General features: G+C 41.0%; 1 protein-coding gene across 2 annotated transcripts in view; it reads right to left on the reverse strand.

Annotated features, from left to right (window-relative positions):
• CACHD1 (cache domain containing 1) overlaps positions 1-21,662 on the reverse strand; it is a 197,533-nt gene that overhangs the window by 69,882 nt on the left and 105,989 nt on the right. For both annotated transcript variants that reach the window (XM_072974300.1, XM_031684370.2), the window contains exon 4: positions 1,974-2,080. In XM_072974300.1, the coding sequence (XP_072830401.1) occupies positions 1,974-2,080 (107 nt within the window). The remainder of the gene's footprint in view (positions 1-1,973; positions 2,081-21,662) is intronic.

Raw genomic sequence — 21,662 nt, forward strand, 5'->3', positions numbered from 1 at the left:
TCAGTCCACCCCAGCCTACGCCTTCTCACAGTCCCAGTCACACGGCCAGGAGGGTAACGAGCTTCACGCAGAACCTCAGCCCCAGGCTGAGGACCTACCATAAGAGATGTGTTAAGAAAGGTACTGTCTACCAGGAACAAGTGGAAATACACTAGAAATGAGTCTGCAATTCCTTCTTGCTTTATTTTTCCTGATTATAAGCACAACTCATGCTTAGGTCAAAGTTCAGGAAATTAATAAGTAAAAATACCCTACTGTTTCCTCACTAAAGAGACGTATCAACATTTGTGTGAGCCCTTCTAAATCTTAAATAAATAAAAGAGTAACGCACTATATTTTTCTCATTAATTCAAAAGCCCACAAATTAACATGTACTGTAAGAAGTTTAACTACATAAAATGTTGGATGCATGGGTATTTCTGGGACACATTTAAACTGATCCTATTCAAAGATTGCTATTTCAGCCTCCAGGCTTCAGGCCCAGCAACATGCCTTGTGTTCCTGAGCACACCCGAGGGAAAGGGGGCAAGTACTGAATCTGGGCATCGAAGACTCAAGTTCCAGTTCTGCCCTGTGCCACCTTTGCAATCTTTCATCATTCATTTTCTCTGCCCATTCCAAGCCCTTATCTACTGTCTTCAGTTATTTTTTTATGAAAAATATTTCAACTGAGCTTCCTTTCCAGGAGTAAACCCCACCTGCTCCCGAAGGCCTCCAGATTCTCCAACTTTTTTGTTTTTAAATGTCTGAATTCTTTAAATGTTGGTCCAGGCAGTATGCGGGTGGGTTGGGTCACATTAGCTAGCAGCTACAGTTTTACTGTCCTTAAGTGATCGAAAGCTTGCCGTTCTTTCTTTCCAGATCTAAGAGATTAGCTGGTTTGTACGCACGATGCCCAAAGACTATACCTAGAATTCTTTCCCTGGACCAATACTGGAAGGGGTTCTAAAAGTAAATATTCTGGTCCTCTGGCTCCTCTCGGGTTTTACATGTCTCCAACAGACCTGGAATTTTGGAAATATAGCTCTTCATGTCTAAGGATTAGTTCCCTCATCTCTCCAGTAATGATGGAAATCTCAGGACCCTTCTGAATCTCAGATAATTCGTTGGTAAAATCCTAGGACTGAGGCTGGCAGGTGATTTCTAAAGGTACCTCCAGCTCTCAAAAAGTGAAACCTTCAGGTTCTGAGGTTCATCAGTCAGCAAGTGTACGTAACAAGACAAATAACAGGAGAAATATAGACTGGAACTCCAGAGCAAGAGAGCAGAGACACTGCACTGCTTTGAAGCTCTACATAACTATGCTTACAAGCACCCTGGTAGTTATTACTACTGCACGTGACTGCGTTTCAACAAGACCAGGAGGGAAGTTCAACCTCGACATATGGTCAGTCATCTGTATCCACAGATTCAAAACTTGCAGATACAAAGGGCCAAGTGTATTCATTACACTATGTCATTTTATATGAGGGACTGAGCATCTGCAGATTTTGGTATCCGTGGGGGTCCTCGGAACCAACTGCCTGCGGATACTAAGAGATGACTGTATAGCACCATGGTACCGTTCATTAGTAGAAAAGCTCCCTCATCAAAAATCAAATAAATTTAAAATTCTAAATAGGGAATACAAATAAAATTCAATATTTCCTAATGCAAAGATAACTGGGTCTCTTAACTTTTAAAGTAACAGATGTGAAACTGCTAACAAAGAAGATAATGGATTGAAGAATCTAACAAGGTACATGGCATATATATTCCATATATACAGATGCACATAGTAAAATAAATGCCCCACATATGTCTGCTGGATTTTCTTTTTCCCTTAAGTGTCAACTTTCCAGAAAGAAATACCCAATTTTAAATATATATATTTTTTCTTCAAAACTAAAAGGAAATATCTAAAGTAATACATTTATTCAACCTGAATGTGGTGTAATATAGTTCACCTTTATAAAAACCAAGAGATTACTGACCTGAATTTAAGTCTCGTCCTGGATTGAAGGCCCGGCTATTAACAGTAGTAGACAGTCGATCACAACTAATTGTTCTAGATACATTGGTATTAAAGTTCCCATCAAATCTGAAACAAGAAAATTAGCAGTATTCGGTATTTATTCAATCCAGAAAACTAACCAGCAAAAGTAATAGTCCATATGTACTGTGTACAAAATAGGCCAGCCGATGAACAGTAAAATTGCCATTAAATTTTAAATATTAAAAGAAAATCACTTCAGAATAGTGGAGAAAAAAATAACATCTGCATCTAGAAGGTTTTAGAAATCAAGTTCAACTCTAAGGAGATTAAAAAAAAAAAACCCTCCTCCAAGCCAACTCTTCCACCAATGAATCTGAGTCAGGTACCATGAATAAAACCATACGGAAAACAGATTTGACGGAAGTCAGATGAGCTCGGATGTGGTACGTGAAGCAATTCTTTACATTTTCCTGTCTGGAAACCAAAGCCCAGGAACAGCAACAGGCATAGTGAAGGAGAAAGGTCTAGACTTCAGACCTTGCTCTGTCACCGTTAAATGTGTGACTGCACAAGTTCCTCAGTTTGTCTGAGACCCGGTTTTCTTATATGAGGGGAAAAAAATAATAAAACTTATTTTCTAAAGCTGTTAAAAAGATTGTCAGTAACGTACCAAAGTTCTTCTCATGATACACGACACACAGTTGCACCTTCCAGGTGGTAACGCAGATGCGGCCAAGGTCTCTCCTGATCTCCCGCGCAAGGCTAGCACCAGAGTTGGAGCAACGCCATTCCTCTGGCTAGCAGCTGCTCAATAAATACTAGTGTAATCAGTGACTCTCGTGCCAGAGCAAACAACAATCCACAAGAAAATAATAGGAAAACGTACCGACTCACTTATGTACAATCACTAGGGGTATTTTTAAGTGAATTAAATCCGGAATTAGCAAAAGAGAAAAATCTTAAACTTCTAAATAACATATTTACGACTTCAGATACTGAGAAGACTCATGAGGTTTCTAAGAGTTACCCACAAATAAACTCATGAAATTAGGTTTCTAAAACCTAATTTGTTTTAAAATGTGTATCTCAGATGATAAATGTCATTAATGAAATTCCATGAACACAGGTAGAAAAGCTATGTAACCCTGGCAATATCATGCTAAAAATCAAGATCTGCTTGACTATTCACATGAACTTTGATTTTCTGGATCTTACAATATGTAAGAACTACTCAGTTGAACTGATTATATGAGCAAAGGGGCAGGTTTTCAAGAAGTGTGTTGAGATCCAAAACAAAAGTTCAACAGTTTTGTTTTGATACATATCAACTCAAAGAAGGAGACCTTTTAAGAGATTTTAAGAGACCTTTCATCCAGCCTCTCACCCAGTACAGAATTGCATCAACATTGTCAACTGTGCCTCTAAGGACACAGTTGCTTCACCAATGTGGTCATGCTCCCTTGGACCTGCTCCAACCTGTCTAGACTAGAAGACTGCTGCCTCAAAAGCCACAGATGGAGAGAGAAGAGGAGATTAATACACCGGCAGCTGCCTGTGCACACGCTGGCAAAGCAGCATAATTCCACCGTCCCTCTCTCGTTTTAGCACTTAACATCTGTGAAGCAAGAGCAGCATTCTACAAGGAACTCACTTGATCTCCATGCGCTAGATAGCCCCATTAGACCTGTTCCCTCACACACTTTTAAAATAAAAGACATTTCATATTTAGGCTCTGAGGGCTACATGGTCTCTGTCACCACTACTCAACTCTGCCACTGTGGTGTGAAAGCAACCAAAGAGAATTTAGAAAAGAGTAAGTGTGTCTGTGTTCCAATAAAACTTACTTTTCAAAGATAGGTGGGTGGTGTGCCAGACTTGTTTCACTACCCATGGTCTGCACCAGGACAGTCCAAGAGAATTCTCTGAGACGATGAAATGTATTATTTCCATACTGGGCAATATGGCAGCCACAGGTGGCTACCGAGCATTTGAAATGTGACTAATGTAACTGAGATACTAAAATTTCTACTTTGCTTAGTTTTGATTTAAATATAAATCGTCACCGAAGAGTGGCTGCCACACTGGATGATGCAAGTCTAGAAGGTTCTCCTGATTATCTGCTTCATCATCCCACAGGATGTTCACTTACCACTTCCCGAGAAAGGCCGACTCTGACTGTGGGGGACTTCCTAGTCTACGTCACCAATGTGGTCACACTCCTTTGGACCTCCTCCAATCTGTCTAGACTAGAAGTGTCCCCGACTTCTCTCAAAGCACATGCATAATGTTTAATTTATGGCTCCATTTGTGTATTTCTTTAGTGGGTGGATTTTTATGGGTCAGGCTACATGAATAGACAAGAGCCCCTTGAGAGCAGACACCACGTCTTGTTGGTTTTATTCTCCACTGTGTAGATGTAACAGTATTGTTCTTGCCAAAAGCAAGCACTCATATTAACTGATCTTCTGTGAACATCCATCAGCTCTATTCTGGGTTCCCCCAGAAGGCTCCAGAAGTCCAATAACTGAGGACCACGACTCAGATAAATGGCTCCTAATTACTGAAAGTCTGGCCGTATCAGAAGCACCTGGAGTCATGCTAGAATGCAGATTCCTGGGAGCTACCCTGGAAGAGTCTGATTTAGTGAGGCTGGGGTGAGGCCCTGGAATCTGATTGACAGGCTCTCCAGGAATGAGAAGTCCTGCAACCCTGTCATGCAGATTCCTTCAGAAATAAAGCAGTAAAATGGCTTTCCGTGTGAGCACGGGTTCTTCCCTGTACACCTCAGAAAGACCAGGGACAGAGGGTCTTCCAATTTGAATCAAGAGAACAGAGTCGTTCTCAGGGATGCCTGAGACTCACAGCTGGGCTTTGCTGGACAAATTACAAACCCCTTTTAAACCTGCCCTTCTCACAGTTGAGGAAGGTGACACCAAGGAACGCGCAGCACATCAGGGACCTAAGAGAGACTTGATTGTGTCACCTAACTTCCTGTTCAAGGATGAGCCACACACCACACTGCTTCATGTCAGTGACACAGAAGAAAGAACTCGCTAAAGGGAGCAGGCAACTCAAGAGAGTTACTGATAATTTCTGCCAGGAGAAGCGTAAGCCTGCAGAGAGCCCCTGTCCCCCCTGGATGGAGTCTCCACCGCCAGGACCCGTGCCATCAGCCCCACCCCTGGAGAAGGCTGAGGACCAGTGCTGAGAACATACAGATTCCCTGGGCCTTTGTGAAATGTCTGCTCCTGGGACCAGGGAGACCACAGAACTATTTTTACAGGCTGTTTTCCTTTTTGTACTGAAAAGATCACCTCTAAGAGCATTCAAGAAAACATTTTTTATAACAATAAAAATGGAAGTGACACATTAACGAAAGTAGGTGCTCAGTAAACATTTGTCAGTCATAAAACGGTTTCACAATGTTGTGCTTGTCACCAATAATCTACCCAACCTTCTCTTCCCACCGTCTCCCAACCTCCAGTTGTAACTAGACCAGTCCCTCAACACATGTTTCCCTCTTGGGTCCCAACTGTGATGCTCTGCAGGGTCCACTGCGCCCATTGTACAAAGCCCAGCCCTTCCCATTCTCCTCCCAGGAACTCCTCGTCAGTCCCAGCCTATCTGAGCCCTTTCTCCTCTAAATGATTGGTGTCACTCTGCATCTGAATTCATGCTTGTGTCTCTTCCCCTAGTTTTTAAGTTTTGTTTTGTAATCAGGCTTAACATAGTGCCAACATAGTTGATGTCTGAGAGAAACAGATTGGTTAGTTTTAGATTCTGCTTAAATCAACAAAAGACTAACAGATAAAAATTCTAAAATAAGATTGATTATAAATAATGAGCAAGTTATCTTACTTTTATTTTGCCTTCCCCATGTACTAACAAGGGTGTAGTGAGGGGAAATGTCAAGATATTTTGTTATGGAAAACTTACTGTCTAAACCCTACCCCACAGCACTTCAATTCCCAATTCTCTCTAAAACCTTTCACCTATTTGAGAAGTCTGAGTTCTACCAATGGGATTGTTAGTTACTTGAGGATTTGCACTTCTTTCTTGGGTCTAGTACATTGCTGGGAAAGTATAGTTCTCCTCACATTTTCTTATTGGTGGCTGACTAATGTGGAAGAGGGTTAAGTCACTGGAAAGTTTGTATATTTTATTCAGTCATATTCATGAACATCTATGATAAGCAAGGAACTGCCAAAGCATGGTATGTCCTGGTCAGGGGCATGGCTTCAGAGGTACAAAGACCTGGACTGGAGTTTGGGGTTAAATTGCTTATTGCTGTCGAACTCTTGCATAGAACCCACGTTTTCTAAACACCCATTTTTCTCATTTATAAGATGGTGATAAGAATAGTACCTATTTCATAATCAGAAAACAGCTCTTAACGAGCCTGGTACACACTAAACATTAAATAAATAATGAGAACTACTATTGGATGTATTAGTAATGGTAACAGTTAACAGCTACTGTGTTACATTATACTATTACAAGACTATTCCAAGTGTTTTATGTGGATTAACTCATCTAATCTTCACAAACCTGAGGGAAATACTACTATTATCATCCGAAGACCAAGAAACTGAGGCACAGAAATGTTAAATTAAGAAGCCCAAGGTTCACAGATGGGAAGTAACAGAACCAAGATTTGAACATAAATTTCTCATCATAATGAATATATTATACTATATCTCAATCAATCAATCATCATCAACTCTAGCTAAAACAGCTGAAGTAGAATTCAGTTCTCTCAAAGGAAAAGATTACTCTCAAAGCTTGTTGGGGCTTAGAGGAAACCTTTGCTTTTTACTTAATAGGAAATGACAGTAGCTAAATATAAAGCTTCACAATGGACAGCTACAGAGAAAGAACTCTATGGACAAAGACGAGGATGCAGAGGAAGAGGAAGATGCTATTAAAGGCAGGTGTTCTCTATCAACTGCAGATAACTGAGATTTTCAAAATGTCTACCACTGGCATTCCTATGGAATTGGCCATTTGTGGGTTTATCTTTTATTATTTCATTCCAGAAAAACCTCAAGCTCCCTTCCCATCCACCACTGAACTCTGAGAGGTGTCAGGGAACGGGTGGCAGCTAGAAGTTCCAGATGGACAGAAGAGCGTGTACATCTTCTGCATGGAGAAGAGACAACAGCAGATCTGGTGCCAGCTTGCACCAATGTCTCTTTTTCCTGGTACCAACTTCCTCCTCCAAGAGAAAGACCTGCGCATTCTGGTGATCTGATGACCTTAAACAAATAACTTATGTACAAAAAAGATAAAATAGAAATAAGAAATGGCCAAGAAAGAAGAAATTTCACCAAATTTCTGAAAAGTTCTCACACAGGACAATGAATTCAGGATGCTGGATAACATAATGGACAACGGCCACAATTGAAGTTTTATAGTAAATGTGGGTAAGATGTAATACTGCAACAGCTCAGGGAAGCCCTAGCTGATGTGGTGCAAACACACAGCCTTTCAGAAATTAACTTGACCTAGAAATAAAATGTAAAATACCCGAAGAAGCTCTTTTTCTGAAAGAATCCATAGAACAATCCTGATGCTTGAGAATTAAATAACCACTTTGCAGGAGAACCTCAGCCAGAGGGCAATTTGATCTAGTGCCTGGTTAGCTGATGGACATCTGGATTCTGAAAGTTTACTAGTAAAGGATGAAACCAGATTGTTACCTCATTTCAGAACGTGATTTAATTCTTGCTCCCTGGGTAATGTGCACACAGTGAATGCTGGTGGTTCCAAGTTAATTTATTCCTATCAAGCCTACATCTGATATTTAAAGGATTCAGAGACAGGTTAACCACTCTGCTTCCCCCTGCTTCTTGCTGCATGGAATCTTTACATGGCAATGTAAAGATGAGTTCCTGCACACGTGCTGAAGTCAGCTCTGGAGCATGCACTCCCCAGTGGAGTTAATATGAAACGCCCAGAAATAAACCTTGCTCTGCTCTGACGGCTGCCGGCCCTGCTGATGTGCAAGTTGGGTTATGGAAGCAGGTGTTGACAGAGGGCTTAAGAGATACAGGAGGCGGGTGTGTCCCAAGTTGGTGAATCAGCTAGAAGTGATTACGTGAGCAAAAGTCCTTGATTCTCTCTCCACCTTCCACTCCCCTGCACTCACTAATGCTTGCTTCTCTTCTGGGCTCCAAACACAGCAGTAAAACTTGCTCAGCTATCCTTGCTACACTAGTTACCTCCGGGCCCCAGAGGAACAGCTGCCCTGCCTAAGACAGGAACCCGTTTTACGCACACGTGTCTTTGAGAAAACGATTTAGGTAAAGAAACGTGCTACTTACCCCGATTTGGAGACTGTGAGGACTGTAAAGTTGCTGCTTACAATACTTCATAAAATATGTCAATTACTCTTAAGGGTTACCTCAAAGATTTTTCATTGAGAAGTATATTAGCCACTAGTCACATTTATCAAATTTCAGGTTTATGGAAAGGTTAAGAACTGGTCAGATTATAGATTTTTATATAAAATAAGTAGGTGATTCAACATATCTTTATATCTGTCTTTTAAAATAAGAAATAACAGTAAGAGAACAATCCTATATAAATCTTCTGTAGACTCTCATTCTAAAAAAGGGAGATATTGGATTATGACTGCTTTCTATATTTATTTTCATAAGATAAAACCAGTGCCTGAAATTTAGTTTCAAGAGCAATAACTCCATCTTTCCTATAACCCCTTAAGTTAAAAAAAGAAAAAAAAAAAACCTTCCTTCTAGATTTACTTTCATGAACAACTGATCGAAACTGCATCCCGAGGGAGAAAACAGAACTGTGACTCCCACTTTGATCTCTTCCCCATGGAGAAATTCACTCCCTGCCTGGCTTGCAAGATGTTCATTTGATTGACGTTTGCTCTGATGTGCAAACTGCTTTGAACTTCAGACATTTAATTCCCATCAGGCTGCAGTCATTTTTATTCTCCTTCAACAGGATTTACAAGCAGGAGATCAGCAAATGTAGAAGATAAAATAAATTTGCAGAAGCTTTGAATCTTACATCAAAACAGTGTTCAAGTGAGTTCCAATTGGATTTCATTCAGCCTCAATTCACAGTGTAAATCAACTTTTCAGTGGAGTCCCAGTTTTGAAAGAAAAAGATATAAAGGAGAGAGACACATTCCCCAGTTGGGGTTTACTTCCTGAATCACTTTCTTGGTCTTTGTGTAAATTTCCTATGGATGGTGATTTGCCAGGGAAAATCACTCAAAACCTGGGTTTTCCCCAACATTTCCACCGAAGTCTGGCCAATCTGTCACACAGCACGCAAAACCCACACCAACGATGTGGGTTCCAAGGGTGCCGGTGAAATGCAGTATATCGTTCATGGGCACATTTTCCAGGTAATAATTTAAAAAGCAAATCCTTGTGTCTATCTCAGAAAAGAAAGGCTTACACTGACAGTTGAGTCCATAAATAAAGCCTATACGATGACAGCTAGTAGAGTAGGGGATATTTTTTCCCTGTTGGCTTGTTTTTCATCACTGCTACAGACAGGTACAAAAGGTTAAAAAAAAATACCCCACCATTTCTTACAGAAGCAAAATCTGGTGCCATATCAGAAGCTGGTGTGGAACAAATGCTGTGAGGCTTCTGATGGAGCTCCCAGCACAAGGCAGACCCTTGCTGCTACTGCCACCCAACTGCCACGTTCCACTTTAAGAGCAGCACACATTTTTCTGGGACGCAAAGAAGGCAAACCCCTTGACCAGTAGCTACAGGAGCCTTAAAAAGAAGGTCTGGACACCAAAAAATGTCCTAGTCACGGCCCAACAGTGTCTGGTTCGCTAAGATATGACAAGAAGACATTTCACTTCACCTCCACTCTGCCAGGTTCCCGCTCATTCTTTCTGGGAAGTGTCTGCTTTCCAAATATTTGAGCAACACCAGTTGAAAAGAATTAAACAAGAACCCCCTTATCTTCCACTTAACCACCCATGAGAATAAAGTTAAACAAAGAAAGAGCTAAGATAAAAATCAAACATCTGCACTGGCAAATATTTAAACTCTGTTTGAATGGTGGAGGACGGGGTAAGAGTGGAATCACTTCAAAAAGGAACTATCACATTTATAAAGTAAATGATCCTCGACTCCCCCCCAACTGAGTTTACTTATTCAAACACCTAAATTAATGGGCAAACTGAAAAGCTGTCAAATAATGTGTAATCATGTTCCGAGAAATGGTTTTTCCTTCCATCTCCGTGGAGATTGGAGAGATAAGTCACATTCTTTCCATTCGTATCAGTAATAAGGATTAAACCTGCAGGGTTCAGCAACTCAGCCAGACTGGAAACCAGGCTGGGTTCGTATGCCCTTGGAAGGTAAGGCTTTTTGAGCAATAAAGTGTCTCCCTCACTATTAAAATCTAAATATCATACAAATCAGCCACATTTCTTTTCCCCACTGCAGCAGATCCCTGGGAGGTGGCCCTGCTGTGACCTGTGTTTGGCTCCTAGATCCCATGTAATCTGCCTTCTCACATAAGCCTGGAAAATCACACAAGTGACATCTGGGGGAACTGGCCCCAGCACCACATGAAACATATATCCTTTCACTGCCTCGTCACCAGGTTGGGGCAGGGGCACGTGAAGAAGAAAGAAGGGTATCTGGGAAAATAAAAGAGCAAACAGGCAGGTGGACAGAGGCCCGGTGGGACCCATAGGCTCCCTTTGTGCTGTTCCGTAGCCTCTGCCTTGTCCATCCTCCCACTTGACCTCTAACAAGGACTTAACTTACTTCACAGTTACTTATTTACATACTTTATCCCTTGGCAGGAAGATATAAGAGAGATCCTTTCCCATGTTTATCCCTAGAGCCTAGAGAGTCTGCCTGTGAAGAGTAAAATTTTAGTAAATGCTGAATGAAAAAAATGCAAAAAACTGAAGAGGCTGAGACTTGCCGGGATTAGAGCCTTAGAGCCCAGAGCTTGTAAATTCGTGGGTTTTCTTCCTGCACATACGCTGCGTACTTAGGAAATAGCAGACAACCAGGAGCGGTGCGATACAGACATCAAAGAGAGGCACTAAGAACCTCAGAGTTGGCGGACGACCTTGGAGATGAACTGGCTCAATCTCTCAGGCACGTTCGCACCGGAGACAGACAAGGTCTGTCCAAATCCCCGTTTCATAAAAGAAACACGAAACATAAGATGTGAAATACTTACAGCTAATGTGTCCTCAAAAGAAATTACTGACCCAATATTGAAAAGTTAATAAAGCTACGAGTGTGAAGATACTGGGTCCATCATCAGACCAGACCAGTCGAGTCTCCCAGAGAGATTATGGACACAGCGACTTTAAAAACATGACCTTCTCTGAAAACAGATATTTTTGCACAAAAATGTATGAAAATCTCAAGGGAAGTCCTCTGCTACAACGGGGTCTATTTCTTACAGCTAGCATAGTCTAGCAGGTATTTTCTTTTAAAGACTAGACAGACAGACAGACAGCTAGGAAGGAAGGAAGCAAGCAGGAAAACCACAAAACCAAGACTCTCTAAAATCCATAAAAGGCCACTGATGAAATCAGTATTCTAGGCAGTGTGGCGGGTCTCCTGTCCCTCCTTCAGTGAAGGTCATTCAAGGAAAATCCAGAAAGCAGGACTGTCAGCAGACCTAAACGCTGGTGCTTTCTGCTATGAGAGTGCACATCAACAGTCCTGAAGATGTTTATCTGAGCGCACGTACGCACGCACACACAGGGAAATGACATAAACTACTGCAGCACACACTTTTAAGACTGAAAAACAGACTAAACAGACAATGGGAGCTTTATCGTCAGCCTACTGAGGGTCATACAACAGCCTCAAGTGAAATTCTAATACACCACTCCAATTTTACCACTGGCCAAAACATTTTGTCACTAAGAGCAAAATGATGTGGAATCAGGAACCCTAGATTCAAAACCCAGCTCCCTGAGTCCAGACACAACCTCTCTGTGCCCACTTCCTCACCTGCAAGATGGGGGAGCTGGTGGATTGTACCCTGCTGAGCTGTTGAGATCATAGGAAGAAAGTCATGTAAGTAAAATAACGTATACAGAGGAAAGTACGTTACTGCGGTATAAACATACGTAACTCCTTTACATAATTTAAATACTGTAACTGAGCAGGCCTTCTGAAATGCAAAGCGTTGTGCAAAATCTTTGTTCAATTTTGAGCTCAGCTCAAGTCCTTCTGGTACCGATATCCATAAAGACTGTATCTGTAACATTTTGCCTGCCTGCAGGTAATAATAATCTTTAACCAACAAGGCAGGAAGAATGACTTGAAAGACTGAGACTCGCCATTCAGTACTTTGGGGGCAAAAACACAAAACACATCTTCCTGGGGAAATAGGAACTGTGATAAAATTAAACTCAGTGGTCAAGAACCACGCTTGTCACATTATTTGACTTTGTGACATCAAAAGAACAAAAGCCTTTAGTGCAAAAGCACCTGGCTAAGTCACAGTGCTTTGTTTTTCATAAGAACAGTAACAGTAAGAAATAAAACATATACAGGGTTAAACATTTGTTTGTTGTTGTTTTGGGGAGGGATGGGAGGTAATTAGGTTTATTTATTTTTAGAGGTGGTACTGGGGATTGAACCCAGGATCTTGTGCATGCTAGGCATGTGCTCTATCACTTGAGCTATACCCTTTCCCCTAAATTTTTAATTTTTTAAAAATTTTTTGGTGGGGGGAGGTAATTAGGTTTACTTATTTATTTTTAGAGAAGGCACTGAGGATTGAACCCAGGACCCTGTCTATGCTAAGCATGTGCTCTACCACTTGAGCTATACCCTCACCCCTGGGTTAAACATCTATCGTTTTTTCATGTGCACCACCTTAAAATAGGGTTAAAAAAAATTGGATTTGCCCACATGTGGGTCAGCTGTTACATCTAGAAACATCATTTTATACAAAACTTAACTGTGCGTTAGCTCAACAGTGAAACTACAGTTTCACTTTGCCCTCTCTCCTGAACTGCCATGTACAGAACATAGCTGTGGGGGTGAAAATATTCATGGGATGAAAATAAAATGATGCTACAGGCTAACCTCAAATGCTTGCCAAACACCTCCTAAGAATGATCCACGTGTGACTCAAAATCAAAATCAGTGGTTCATACTGAATTGATCTTCCTCTTAAATATCTTTTGTTCTTATTTTCCTGTGCTAGTTAATAGATGCCTCTCCTCTGAGATATTCAATTTAAAATTTAGAACCATTTTTTCAAATCTTCCCCCTAACTCAAATCTTCGGTAAAGTCTAGTTGGCAGAATCCATATTATTCTATACTCCCTGTCTATGGATAATATTCCATGGAACCCACCACCGCCCAGGACACCTTTTTGTTTTCCTACAATCCTTCCTTAAGGTGTCATTACTTTCCTCCTGGATTATTAGGACGGTCCAACTTGACAAGCAACTTGCCTCTCCACCACAATTTATCCTTCACTTGCCAACTAATTAATTTGCCCTAATTTCAGATCTGACTACAGCCTTCCTTTGCTTTAAAATCTATTGCTTATGGAGGGAAATGTGTCCAGTCAACCAAGGACTTTGAGCCACTACCATGCATCTCTTATCTGCCAATCTAGCTGCGTCCTCCTCTTCACCACCCTCAATGCGCTATGATGCTTGCTGTCTTCTGGTCTGAAGCATCCTTCCCCTAGATCTGCCTGAAGGAGCTCCACTCTTCAAGGCCTCAACTACCACTTTTGTATCAAGCCTGAGTGCTCAGAGACCTCTGTTTAAAATCACTTTTTCTCCTAAAAGAGTCCAGCTTTCTCATGACACTTGGCACAGTCTGTTTAGCTTACTCTGCATATGTCCCACAAGCTCCTAAAAGGTACCAACTGTTCTGTTCATCTTTGTCTGCCACAGTGTCTAGCACAATGTCACGCACATTTAACTGCCTTGAACGTTGAGTTGAAAGTGATACATACATAGATATTCGGAAATTTTGTGCTTTTATATTTACCCTGAATACAATTATTAGTATTTGTTATAATTATTCATATCCATTACTGTTATTATTGATGATTAAATCTAATAACTGAGATGACTAAGTCAACATTAACTTAAGTTTCCTATCAGAGCTCAAGGGAATAATACTCAGATGAAAACAATGACTGTTCTGAATGGGCATAAAAGTACTTGAATTTCTGCCTGGAGGTAAAGTAGCTCAATAATTTGGAAATCGTCATCACTATCAATACTCAAAGTAAAGACAAAATTAGGTTTGCTACCACACACTAACTCCTCCAGCAAATATATACTGAGGTACTGAATACAAAGTTGAATCTGACAGGGTCCCTGAACTCGAGTGTAACAAGAAGAAAGATGAGAGGGTGCTCTCGATGCAAATAGGACTGAAAACCTGGTATCAACCACTCTTCACAGTTACCCAGAATCAGCCTCAGCCACCCCGATTCCTCCCTCTTCCAAACAACCAAGGCAGTGGGTGCCAACAGCCAAGCTCAGGCCCCTCTTGTTCCTTGCCTACATAGACGAAATCAGACTATGTCTTCTAGTGGCTACATGGGTGACAAGTAACATTCCCTTAAGAGGATCATCATTTCATTCCATTTCTCAAAAATTTTAAATTCTCTCATTCAAGCAACCAGTATCCGCTGAATGTCCACTATGTGTCAACACAGAAGCAAGAGAAGAATTGTCCTTGATGTCATTTGAAGAGCTCAGAGTCTCCTAAGTAAAGTTCAGCATTTGCTCTGAACCCGGCTTCTCAGCTGCTCCTTCCACCGCTTCCTCCAGACACAACGTCCTCCTCAGCGCTCTTGGCCACTTCCTTCACAGGGCTTTCTACAAACTGACCTTTCTCTCCCAGAGAGCTCTTCCTCCATACCCCTGTATGTTCAAATCCTTTTCCCACTTCAACACTCAGCTGAAATGCTTCTTCCATAAACCATTCCACAAATGTTTATTTTTTTGAAAATGAATGACTAAATGAGTGAGTCATTTAATCTCTGTAGGCCTTGATGCATAATACCATCTCTTTTTTCCCCTCCTCTAGGAAGCTCTCAAAAAGATGAAAACAAATTCCCTAACGAATCTAGAATTTACCAATTTGGGCAGTAAGAAAAGTTGCCGATAATGGCAAATGGCTCCAAAAACAAAACTTCTAAGAAGGCGGAGGGAAATTAATGAAATCTTAAGAGGTGGCTCTCTGGAGTATAGTTTAAACTGCTATTTCACAGCCGAGGAATCTGTGGACTAAAGAGGCTAAGCGAACTTTCCAGGATCACATAGCAAACTGGCAGAACTAGTCTTAGCACCATAGTCCCATGATATGCACCACAGCTGAACTTAAAGTGAAAGGGAAACTGTCTCTGCCGTTTTCAGGTATTTCTTCTTCACCACAGTAGAGACTGACTTGGTTTAAAATTCAAAATTTTTAAAAACTTAAGAAGAGGCTTGCCTCTTATTAAAAAGGAAAGAATGCTTATGTTTGAGTTCAGTTAAAAAAAAAAAAAGGCAAAACACAATCCCCGACCTGATGCTCTTAAGTCCCTGAAGAATCCCAAGAGCCTCGTACAGAAATCAGATCGGTCAGCATGTTCATCAACAAAATTAAAAACAACTCCCTAAGTAACTTATTTCTGGTTCCTGTGTGTAACACTTGAAGGACTTAAAATGTGAACCCAGAAACTTGCACAACATCTCAATCATGCCACAAAATATACCACCAATTTACATGGATAAAGACTTAACTCAAATGTCCACACTACTCTGCAGATAGCTTATTATTATGGCCATTAACTTTTTTTTTTTTTTTTAAAGAGAAGCAGTCCAGGAGAACACTAGAAAGTTCTAGGAATGAGAGTCTGGAATCTTCTAATCTAAATCTGAGGGTTAATAAAAATTCAACTCCAGTGGTGCGTTTTGCAGTTCAATTCTCTATTCTTTCTCGAAGAGGGTGTGATGGTCAGCTTTATGTCAGTCTGGCTGGGCCAGGGTGTCCAGATATTTGGTCAGACACTATTCTGGGTGTTTCTGCAAAGGGACTATTGGAATGAGATCAACACTTAAGTCAGCGGCCTTGTGGGTGGGCCTTATCTGGGTGGCTGAAGGCCCTCACAGAACAAGGACTGACCTCTCTGAGCAAGAAGGAATTCTGCCAGCAAACTGGAACTGCAACTCTTCCTGGGTCTCCTGCCTGCTGGGCGATCCTGCAGATTTTGGACTTAATCCCCACAATCACCAGTTCCTTACAGTAGATCTCTCTTCCTCTCTCTCACACACATCCTCCTGGTTCTGTTTCTCAGGAGAACCCTGACTGATGGGGAGTCATAACAGGGGCTTATTCACGAGAACTGTAATGAGGAGGCTGTGCTCTTGCATTCGAACGCATGCCATCTGCTCTGCCTGCAGCACAACACCCTCAACCGGTGAGTGATAAGGCCTGATTCCTGCAATCATACAGTTCTCCTGGATGCCAGCCAAGGGATGCACTAAATCTGGGTTCTCAGAAAGTGAGATGAGTCCTGTATGCCTTCCCCAGTGGCTGTATCCATCTCAGTGGATGCCCCAACTCAAAGAGCAACTTGTAAAATAGCAGGAATCCAATTTGACAACATTTCCCACAGTTTCTTCACTTGTGGGAATCAATGAAGCTTTTTAAGTCTCCCCTGATGGGTATGGGAGAATTCTCTGTGCAGCTGAAGTCTCCTAGCTCCAGGTGGCTGGCTTCAGACAGCCTTAGAAACAAGTTGCTTACTTACTGTAGTGCCATCAGAGTATCACTTTGCTCATCCCCAACCTGGCCTGGATGCTTTAATGCCAGTTCTCACCATGATTAGCCAATTAACGAGCATTAATTGAGTGGAGGATAACAGCACTGAGTCCCACTTGGAGACACAAAAAAGAATTAAAAAATCTAAGCTCATTTTCCCAGTATCTCCTCCCTCGTTCACCTTCTCCATTGTTCCTCTCTTCTTAAATAAAGACATCAAAAATAAAAGATCAGAAATGCCAACAGGCAGAACACCTCCAGAAGAAACTGGGGAATGGAGGAGAGAAACGGATTAAGAGATATGGAAGATAAAGTTATTGATTGGTTTGTGTAAAAGCCAAGGGTTAGCAGGGCCTGCTGGCTAAGCATCGCTTCAGATGTGCACGGCAGAACCCCATCTCTGGGGCAAGCCAGGTTTCGGGACAGACAATCTCAGTGTTATGCATAAAGGAGCTATGCTCTTTAAAACCTGACAGAAGGAGCATGCGTGTTCAAGTTGGCATACCAGGGAACGCACATGGATAAGACATTTTAAACACTTATTAACATGTTATAGTCTTTCCAGATCAGGAATTTGCAAAATCACATGCTAATGTGGGCCAAGTAGGTCATGGAAGTCAGGGGACTGGGTTGGGTGTAATGCAGTTGGGACTAATGGGGGTGGTGGTGAATGAGAGAATGCACACCCTGTCTTTGAAAGGAGCTGCTCTTCACAGCAGCCACTGCCCAGTGGGCATGTGGAGCCACCATTGCCAGATCTGATTTTACAGAGGTCAGAAATTTAGATTTTTAAAATGTGTAATTCCTCCAAAGTTCAAATGTTGGCAAGAGAGTTAAAAATTTACAAATTTTAAAACCTTTAAAACACCCTGTGGGGCCAAGATAAACACATCTGCAGGCCAGATACAGTCCACGAGTGTTATCGTGTGTTTGTGTGTCTGTGTGATCCTTGTGAGGGAGCCCAGGACCTTGCGGTCCCTCACCACCTACCCCATTACAGCATAAAGGGAGCTGCTAATTAAATTACATGAGTAAATATAACCTCCTTCTCAAAAGTGTGCTATTTAAAGTGATACCACAGAAAATGAGTCTGTCCTAGAGTAAGCCATAACCTATCTTTTCCCCCACATCAGAGAATATTAATTCTTCAGATCACTCCCTCAACAAATACTGTCGGAATTCCTAATCACAATGCAGGACCCTGTACACTGTCATTAGTTTCCGGGGCTCCTAAGTCAGAGGAGGTCTGAGAAGGGAAGTATCAAAATCACCAGAAAAATCGATTTTCTGCTGCTTTGGAGGTTCTCTCTGTTGTCATCACAGTATAGCCTTCAGGGTGTATTCTGCAGAATATTTATTAACAAAATGCTTTAAAGTCCCTCTCCCTTCAGAACTGGGCATTCTAGTTTCTTTTTTTTAAAATAAGCATTATCAAGCTGCAGTGACAAAAATCAAGTATGTATTATACATCAGTAAAAATCAAAGTAGGCCTAATACAAAAAATAAAAAACAGCCGTTGGTTAAAATGGGTTATAAAAATACTGGTCTAGGGCTAACCCACGTTTAACACAGTGGACAAGCAAGGTCAAAAGGCTACAGACACTTTTTTTTTTTTAACAATGTCAGTAACAAACAGCTAGAGTGCTCTTGGGCCAGTGTTGGATTTTAAAAAATGTTTACAGGCCCCAGACACTGAAGAACAGACAAGATCCAGATCTAAGACCGGCAATCTCTTACCTCAAGTCCAATGGGTTTTCTTTATTAGAATGGCAGTATCAGTGCATATGCTTGAGGCCAATTCATGGGTATAAAGAATTTGCTTTATAGAACAGTAAAATCTTACAGTTTGGAAGAGCTTTAACAACAAGCTTGAGTCCACTTTTCACTAATTTCAGTCATTACTATATCGATCGCCTTCAAAACTCTGGTCACATTCACTATTTTCATTTAAATTAATTCACTTTTTAATTTAGGTACATTGATTTCAAAAAGAAACTTTATGCTATTTCTATAAGAGAAAAAACAGTATCTCTTGACATAGAGGATAATATTGAAATCCCTCCTTATCAAATAAAAAAGTTAATGACCTAGAGCATCTCACTACAGTGACCCTGTGAGGCAGGTAGTATCAATATTCTCATCTTACTGATGAGAAAACTGAGGTTCAAAAGTAAGTGACTTTCCAAGGTCAACTTATGAATGAAAGAGGTATGATTCAAAACCAAATCTGCCTAGCATTAAAAAAAAAACAAAAAAAAACCTGCTTTTAGTCAAGTCCTTAAATTGCTTCCGTAGACTGGGAGTTCCTTTCTGCACTTAACTCCAACATGAACTCCTTGAGATTCAAAATGCAGACTTTTTTTGGAGGGCCTGGAATATAGGAAAGAGAACTGAAAATGTGCTCAGTGGGATACCGTAATAGTTAGAAAATACAGATGAAAGCGTTTTTTGAGAGCCTGGGGAAAAGGCAGCTAAGGATTCCTACCCTGGTTCACAGCAATAACTTACTACGAACTTCCCATTTTTGACTCTTCATTAAAAACGTTGAGAAAGCCTCTTAATTTTTTGAAAGCATTTGTATTCAGTCAATGGCTAGAAAAGCATCAGCTCAGAGTTCACTCCAAAAGGCCCTTCACACATTTCCCTGATAAGTAGGTAAACTCAATGCAAAGCCAAGAAGACTCAGTCTAAGAGAAGGGTCACTGTCACTTAACCAATTTCTGCTGCAGACAGTTGTGATCATGTCTCTCTTAAATACGCTGCTAGAGGGAACCTGTTTTTTGCTCATCTGTACATCTTCTGATTACTCAGCTTTATCATCAGAACTGTTCAGGTTTTATTAGATTCAGCCCAAATGACTACTCTTAGCTTTGTCAATTACTCCTAGTGAGGAGAGAAGGTCACAATGCAGCTCCAAGGAGTTCCCATTCAACCAAACACAGAGGTCCAGCCTCTGGAGGAACAGTGTCTCACATTAACCTGCTTCCTCAGCACCTACCCTTCCAGGAGTGTAACTGTGGTCTCCTAGACGTTAAACTGAACTAAATGAGAAATTCCTGGAGGGCAGACACTACATTTTATGTTTTATTGTATTCACCTAAAGGTAGATCACTGATTTCTGCCAAGCATCTAGATGGCCTGCATCTCAGACCTCAACCCTTATCTCAGCATATTCAGAATGGAAGTCACTGTCTTTACCCCGAAACATTTTGATGTAAGTCTCCCCAAACTTTCAACGTGTACACACGTGTACACATGTGTGGCCAGTTTCACAACTCAGCAAATTCTCTTCTACAGCAAGACTGTATCTTATCATGTTACCACTTTATGACTGTGATATAATTCCCTTAACAAATCTCCTATTATTAGAAGTGTAGGATATTTACAATATTCTCTATTCTAAACGGCACTACGGTGACATTCTTACAAATTTATCTTTGTAAACATGTCAACATGTTCTTATGATATTCCTCCAGATGACCAGATCAAATAAGATGCATTCTTTTTTAAGAAACTGAAGTATAGCTGCTTTATAATATTGTGTTAGTTTCAGATGTACAGCAAGGTGATTCAGTTACATATACATATATGTGCATATAATATTATTTTCAGATTCTTTCCCATGATAGTTTATTATAAGATACCTAATATAGCTTCCTGTGCCATAAGTAAATCCTTGTTGTTTACCTATTTTACATACGGTAGTGCGTATCTGTTAATCCCATACTCCTAATTTATCCGTTTCCCCCACTTCCCTTTAGTAAACATAGGTTTGTTTTCTATGCCTGTGAGTCTGTTTCTGTTCTGTAAATAAGTTAATTTGTACTATTCTCTAGATTCCACATATTAAGTGCTATCACGTAATATTTGTTTTTCTCTGTTTGACTTACTTCACTTAGTACGATAATCTCTAGCCCAAGATGTTGCTTCTAAAGTTCATAGACTCTTTGTGATGCCATCCACCTGGTATACTTCTCTGATTTAAGGAACCACAGCACATCTCCGCTATGTCACATTTTGCCCTAACTATTAATTATGTTCAGTGTTTGGCCTTCACTCAATAATTTTTTAAATTTCTTGAGAGTCGACATCCCCTCACTCATCCCCATATTCAGATCATTTCAGATTCCAACAAATAGTAATCAAACACAACTGCGAGGTACTGGGGTCAAACTGGATGAGGTGTAACCCCTGCCCAGAACAGCATGTGATTCGTTCAGTTCTACACCGTAACAGAGGAGTAGCAAACTTACTGCGGGAACAAAGACTGGGGAGCAATGAATTTCCCCAGGGGCAAAGGGGAAAAAAAGAGAGGTTAAAAAGAAAAAGAGAGAGGTAATAGGAAGCTATGGAGTGCAGCAAATTGCTGAGTTACTTCTTGAAACGGTAATAGAAATTCACGAGGTGGGCAAGTAATGGGAAGGAGACAAGTGGGCAGATTTACAAGTAGACGCCGGTCAATTCAAGCTTTCTGTTTCATATAGAGCTGCAGTTCCACTTAGGAATTCATGAAGATCTCCCACCTTCTGCGGCTATCTCTGCACTACCGACATTTTGAGCCCAACAGGTCTTTACTTTGGGGGCTGTCCTGTCCATTATAGGATGTTTGCAGCGTCCCTGACCTCAACTCAGGGGTCCCCACCTTCCAACGTTGACAACCGAAAATGTTTCCAGACACTGCCAAATGTCCTGGGGGTGAGAGGACAGGAGTGGGGGAGTCACCCTGTTTGAGCACCACCGTTTTAAGCAGAATTCTAGCTTTGAGGATTTCTCCCTTACTATACTATCTCCTCTCTCTGGCAGGAAAATGATTTTCTTTGGTTCAAAATGCAGCTGGACCTTGTTTTTTATTTTCAGATTAGAGAGGAATTGTCAAAAATACTGTTACTGATGTCCCAGATACAAAAAAGGACAT

Source organism: Vicugna pacos, chromosome 13 (assembly GCF_048564905.1).
Source record: "Vicugna pacos chromosome 13, VicPac4, whole genome shotgun sequence".
Taxonomy (NCBI): domain Eukaryota; kingdom Metazoa; phylum Chordata; class Mammalia; order Artiodactyla; family Camelidae; genus Vicugna; species Vicugna pacos.